Source organism: Homalodisca vitripennis, chromosome 7, assembly GCF_021130785.1.
Source record: "Homalodisca vitripennis isolate AUS2020 chromosome 7, UT_GWSS_2.1, whole genome shotgun sequence".
Taxonomy (NCBI): domain Eukaryota; kingdom Metazoa; phylum Arthropoda; class Insecta; order Hemiptera; family Cicadellidae; genus Homalodisca; species Homalodisca vitripennis.
Genome location: NC_060213.1, coordinates 146,790,383 through 146,797,190, shown reverse-complemented (window position 1 = coordinate 146,797,190; position 6,808 = coordinate 146,790,383). Strand labels below are relative to the sequence as shown.

The 6,808-nt window shown below is 38.3% G+C and overlaps 1 protein-coding gene across 1 annotated transcript; it reads right to left on the bottom strand.

The window, feature by feature from the left end:
• Positions 1-2,459: 2,459 nt before the first annotated feature.
• Positions 2,460-3,692, bottom strand: LOC124366911 (protein ANTAGONIST OF LIKE HETEROCHROMATIN PROTEIN 1-like). The gene is made up of 2 exons (XM_046823511.1): positions 3,409-3,692; positions 2,460-3,086 (listed from the first exon to the last, which is right to left on the bottom strand). Exons 1-2 carry the CDS (start codon positions 3,690-3,692, stop codon positions 2,696-2,698), a joined length of 675 nt encoding a protein of 224 aa, XP_046679467.1. The 3' UTR covers positions 2,460-2,695.
• Between the last annotated feature and the right edge of the window lie 3,116 nt (positions 3,693-6,808).

Genomic DNA, 6,808 nt, shown 5'->3' with positions numbered 1-6,808 from the left:
GGAGACAGCATCATGGAGACCTCCGGAGTTCATTTAGAGATTATACGATTTGATACAAAAATAATCGTTTGTCGAGTCAGTGCCGCGTTAACAAAAAAATTATTAAAATGGTTTGCAGCTTCGAAAGTGTTCTTAATTAATTAGCCTCTATTTTAATTTGTAGCATAGTATTGGCAGTATAAGGCGTTCTATTGGTTATAATATAATTGACATGTTTTCAATGGTTTTCAAGGAATGTCCAATAAGCAAAGCCTTAGCGGCTCTAATTACTTAACGATAAAATTTCCTATAATGTTTGTAAAATATTTTGAACGATTCGTTATTTAATTATGTTTTAATAGGCTTTGTTGACGCTCAGTAAATTGCTCACAAGTAGTATAGTTATGTTGATGTTTACCTTAAATTTTAATGTAAATTATTGAACAAATAATATGACAAAGTAAAACTTTCTTTTGTAAATATATTAAACATACATCAAGCAAAACTTTGTCTGTCTTGGATTTACTGGAAACTTTACTGTAAAAGTAATTACATCTCTGCCAGGAATAATTATTTCAGCAAGGTTACAACGAATCAAACTTTATTTAGAATAAAACGTCTTTTAAGTGATATTGGTTACGTCATTAGTTAGTTGAACTCGCCATTAATCCATTACATAAATGAGGATCTTTCCCATGTAATGTTACTGTTTCACGTGTAAGGTTACTCTTCCCCGTGTGAGGTCACACTTTCCCGTGTAATGTTACTGTTTCACGTGTAAGGTTACTCTTCCCCGTGTGAGGACCCGTGTGAGGTCACACTTTCCCGTGTAATGTTACTGTTTCACGTGTAAGGTTAATCTTTCCCGTGTGAGGTTACACTTTCCCGTGTAATGTTACTGTTTCACGTGTAAGGTTACTCTTCCCCGTGTGAGGTTACACTTTCCCGTGTAATGTTACTGTTTCACGTGTAAGGTTAATCTTTCCCGTGTGAGGTTACACTTTCCCGTGTAATGTTACTGTTTCACGTGTAAGGTTACTCTTCCCCATGTGAGGTCACACTTTCCCGTGTAATGTTACTGTTTCACGTGTAAGGTTAATCTTTCCCGTGTGAGGTTACACTTTCCCGTGTAATGTTACTGTTTCACGTGTAAGGTTACTCTTCCCCGTGTGAGGTTACACTTTCCCGTGTAATGTTACTGTTTCACGTGTAAGGTTACTCTTCCCCATGTGAGGTTACACTTTCCAGCGTTAGGTTACTCAAAAGCTGGCATTTGTCCTAATTTTATTGAAACAATTAAAAACAAACTACTGTTGGTGTTGTCGATATCTATCAGTAAAATATCTTATTATAGGTACATAAATAAAATTATTTCTTCAAGCGCAGTTGGTATATATTAAATTTTATTAATGTGTAAGGTTACTCTTCCCCGTGTGAGGTTACACTTTCCCGTGTAATGTTGCTGTTTCACGTGTAATGTTACTGTTTCACGTGTAAGGTTACTCTTCCCCGTGTGAGGTTCCACTTTCCCGTGTAATGTTACTGTTTCCCGTGTAAGGCAGGGTTCACACTGAAGAAACCTGTTTCAGGAAACCGGTTTCATGAAACGAGAAACTTTAGTTGCTTGCAACAAATAGGTTAGATTAACGCAGGGCTGTGCAGACTGCGTTTCATGAAACTGTAGTTTCATTGATTTCTTGAAACTGGTTTACACGCAACCCAATAAACAGATTTCATAATGGCTTTAGTTTCATGTTTCAAGTTATTTTACTACCATGTATGACTTAAATAAAGTATTAAAAGTGCTTTCCACAGTATAAAAGTAATACTATAGTGTCGATACTTATTTTTTTTTCGATTTTCGGTACCAATACCATTGATACTTAAAATTATGTAACGTTTTTAAGGATACATCTCTAACCTAATATATCGAAAAGAATTTGCTGTTTTAGTATGGCAGAAATTTCTTTCCAAGGGAAGTTAGCAGAAGCTGTCGAAAACCATCCTTGCCTCTATGATTTCCACCTAAAGGAATACAGCAATAGGGATAAAGTACAAGGAGCATGGCAATCGGTGGCACAAGAATTGAACTCATCAGTTATTTATATTTATTATATATTTAAATAAGTATAACAAAACAATATGTCGACTTTGAAAGACATATACATTATTGAATAAAGCAGTTAAGCCTTTGTACATACTTCAATACAACAACAATATTGCCTGCACCTAATCCCTGTTTTCATGTGTCAACTCCCATTGTGGCGGAATTGCTATCCCTGGAATCAAGAAATATGTTTTAAGATAATTCCTGATAGCCTTTGCTGTTTTCAAATTTTTTTCAACAATACGATGACATACATTTTCATCACTGCCCTTTAATTTTGGCAAAGAAGGTTTATATGCAACACACGCACCTGCAACTATAGGCTTGACCACTTTCTCAGAACAACCAATAGGGCCATCAAATATACGGAACTTTGACCTTAGCATTCCAAAAGCACACTCTACCGTCTTGCGACCTAAAGTCAACCGAAAATATTGCAAATTCTTTGTTCATCTGTCAAAGCAGCTCTTGGGTAAGGCTTCATAAGGTACTTTTTAAGAGGAAATGCCTCGTATGCAACAAAGAAATATGGGAAAGGAGCCTCATTAGTGTCAAAAGGTAGAGGATGTGGTCGTGGTACATTCAACTCATCTCGATCCAACCACCGACCTAAACGTGAAGTACGGAACACACCCCATCACTGTTTCGTCCTAGATCTCCCACATCAATGGTTGTAAAACAGCCATCTGCATCAGCACATGCCATAATATGAACAGAGTGGTAACCTTTATAATTAAAATAAGCTGATCCTGCGTGTTTAAATTTTTGAATTCTGACATGTTTGCCATCTATTGCACCAATGCAGTTTGGCAAACTCCAAAGTTCCAGGTAGCGCTGAGCTATGCACTTCCACATATTTTCGTCAGGAACTGGCATGTACTGAGGTTGTAAACAACTCCATATTGCCTCCGTTGTCTCCGCTACAACCAAACCAATAGTTCGTTCTCCTCTCATGAAAAATTGAGCCAAACATTTGAACGAGCTACCAGTAGCAAGGTACCTGAAAAAATGTATAAATTAGAACTGTAACTAATTAATTAAATTTCATTAAATGTACTTACTAAAAATAAATAATTCTATTATTAATTTAATGTTTTTCAGCGAAGGAATGCAAAGAGACTTGGGAGAAACATGAGGATAGTATTTACCAGGAATATTAAATTACCCCCTTCTACGTTCTCAAACCTACAGTGTGGAAGAAAATAGTCAATTGTATACTGAACTGGCACCTTCTATTACGATTAAACCCTTATAATAAGTTCGTTTTTTGGTTTCATGTTTAATGCAAAATATTTGGAAATAATAACACGGTTTTGACTTACCTCACTGTAATTGTTAATTTTTCCTCAACACTCAAAGCTAACCTCCAGTTGGTGTCTTTCCTCGCTATTAAAGGACTAACTAATTCCACCAAACGATCAAAAAGTGGCTTCGACATTCTACAAAAATCCTTAAATTTGAAAGGATCACTGCACAAGTGACGAGCTACAACGTAAGTACTGTGTTGACAAACCCTGATCAACGGGTGACCCCAATACTTTATTCTTTTCATTTTCTTTAGCCACCACCCCAAAATAACCACATCATCATCATCATCCGAATCCATTATGAAACTGATGGAAACCCGTTTCTGCTGTGTGCATATTTAAATTAAATGGTTTTCTTGCAACCAATTTCATGAAAACGGTTTCATGAAACCGGTTCCATCAGTGTGCACCCTGCCTCAGGTTACTCTTTCCTGTGTGATGTTACTCTTTCCCGTGTATTGTTACTGTTTCACGTGTAAGGTTACTGTTTTACGTGTAAGGTAACTCTTCCCCGTGAGAGGTTATACTTTCCCGTGTAATGTTACACTTTCCCGTGTATTGTTACAGTTTCACGTGTAAGGTTACTGTTTCACGTGTAAGGTTACTGTTTCACGTGTAAGGTTACTCTTCCCCGTGCGAGGTTATACTTTCCCGTGTAATGTTACTTTTTCCCGTGTAAGGTTACTCTTTCCCGTGCGATGTTACACTTTCCCGTGTAATGTTACTGTTTCACGTGAAATGTTACTGTTTCACGTGTAAGGTAACTCTTCCCCGTGTGAGGTTACACTTTCCCGTGTAATGTTACTGTTTCACGTATAAGGTTACTCTTCCCCGTGTGAGGTTACACTTTCCCGTGTAATGTTACTGTTTCACGTGTAAGGTTACTCTTCCCTCTGTGAGGTTATACTTTCCCGTGTATTGTTACTGTTTCACGTGTAAGGTTACTCTTCCCCGTGCGAGGTTACACTTTTCCGTGTATTGTTACTGTTTCACGTGTAAAGTTATTGTTTTACGTGTAAGGTAACTCTTCCCCGTGTGAGGTTATACTTTCCCATGTACTGTTACTGTTTCACGTTTAAGGTTACCTTTTCACGTGTAAGGTTACTGTTTTACGTGTAAGCTTACTCTTCCCCGTGTGAGGTTATACTTTCCCATGTACTGTTACTGTTTCACGATTAAGGTTACCTTTTCACGTGTAAGGTTACTGTTTTACGTGTAAGCTTACTCTTCCCCGTGTGAGGTTATACTTTCCCATGTACCGTTACTGTTTCACGTTTAAGGTTACCTTTTCACGTGTAAGGTTACTGTTTCACGTGTAAGGTTACTCTTCCCTCTGTGAGGTTATACTTTCCCGTGTATTGTTACTGTTTCACGTGTAAGGTTACTCTTCCCCGTGCGAGGTTACACTTTTCCGTGTATTGTTACTGTTTCACGTGTAAAGTTATTGTTTTACGTGTAAGGTAACTCTTCCCCGTGTGAGGTTATACTTTCCCATGTACTGTTACTGTTTCACGTTTAAGGTTACCTTTTCACGTGTAAGGTTACTGTTTTACGTGTAAGCTTACTCTTCCCCGTGTGAGGTTATACTTTCCCATGTACTGTTACTGTTTCACGATTAAGGTTACCTTTTCACGTGTAAGGTTACTGTTTTACGTGTAAGCTTACTCTTCCCCGTGTGAGGTTATACTTTCCCATGTACTGTTACTGTTTCACGTTTAAGGTTACCTTTTCACGTGTAAGGTTACTGTTTTACGTGTAAGCTTACTCTTCCCCGTGTGAGGTTATACTTTCCCATGTACTGTTACTGTTTCACGTTTAAGTTTACCTTTTCACGTGTAAGGTTACTGTTTTACGTGTAAGGTAACTCTTCCCCGTGTGAGGTTATACTTTCCCATGTACTGTTACTGTTTCACGTTTAAGGTTACCTTTTCACGTGTAAGGTTACTGTTTTACGTGTAAGCTTACTCTTCCCCGTGTGAGGTTATACTTTCCCGTTCAATGTTACTGTTTCACGTGTAAGCTTACTCTTCCCCGTGTGAGGGTACACTTTCCCATGTACATAATGTTACTGTTTCACGTGTAAGGTTACTCTTCCCTCTGTGAGGTTATACTTTCCCGTGTAATGTTACTGTTTCCCGTGTAGTGTTACTGTTTCACGTGTAATGTTACTGTTTCACGTGTAAGGTTACTCTTCCCCGTGCGAGGTTACACTTTCCCGTGTATTTTTACTGTTTCACATGTAAAGTTATTGTTTTACGTGTAAGGAAACTCTTCCCTGTGTGAGGTTATACTTTCCCATGTACTGTTACTGTTTCACGTTTAAGGTTACTGTTTCACGTGTAAGGTTAATGTTTCACGTGTAAGGTTACTCTTCCTCGTGTGAGGTTACACTTTCCCGTGTAATGTTACCCTTCCCCGTGTGAGGTTACACTTTCCCGTGTAATGTTACTGTTTCACGTGTAAGGTTACTCTTCCCCGTGTGAGGTTACACTTTCCCGTGTAATGTTACTGTTTTACGTGTAAGCTTACTCTTCCCCGTGTGAGGTTATACTTTCCCGTGTAATGTTACTGTTTCACGTGTAAGGTTACTCTTCCCTGTGTGAGGTTATACTTTCACGTGTATGGTTGCTCTTCCCCGTGCGAGGTTACACTTTCCCGTGTATTGTTACTGTTTTACGTGTAAGGTAACTGTTCCTCGTGTGAGGTTACACTTTCCCGTGTTATTGTTACTGTTTCACGTGTAAGGTTATTCTTCCCCGTGCGAGGTTACACTTTCCCGTGTATTGTTACTGTTTCACGTGTAATGTTAATGTTTCACGTGTAAAGTTACTCTTCCCCGTGCGAGGTTACACTTTCCCGTGTAATGTTACTGTTTCACGTGTAAGGTTACTCTTTCCCGTGTGAGGTTATACTTTCCCGTGTAATGTTACTGTTTCACGTGTAAGCTTACTCTTCCCCGTGTGAGGTTATACTTTCCCGTGTAATGTTACTGTTTCACGTGTAAGCTTACTCTTCCCCGTGTGAGGTTATACTTTCCCGTTTAATGTTACTGTTTCACGTGTAAGCTTACTCTTCCCCGTGTGAGGTTACACTTTCCTGTGTAATGTTACTGTTTCACGTATAAGGTTATTCTTCCCCGTGTGAGGTTACACTTTCCTGTGTAATGTTACTGTTTCACGTATAAGGTTATTCTTTCCCGTGTGAGGTTACACTTTTCGCGTAAGGTTACTCAAAAGCTGGCTTTTGTCCTAATTTTATTGAAACAATTAAAAACAAACTACTGTTGGTGTTGTCTATATCTGTTAGTAAAATATCTTATCATAGGTTCATAAATAACATTATTTCTTCAAGCGCAGTTGGTAGATATTAAATTTGATTAATGATCTCTATTAAGTAAACACTGGTCATAACACAT

Coding starts and splice junctions, on each gene's coding strand:
- LOC124366911 (XM_046823511.1), bottom strand. CDS start 3,692: ATGGATTCGGATGATGATGATGATGTGGTTATTTTGGGGTGGTGGCTA. Junction 3,087..3,408: donor AAATTAACAATTACAGTGAG/GTAAGTCAAAAC, acceptor ACATTTTTTCAG/GTACCTTGCTACTGGTAGCT.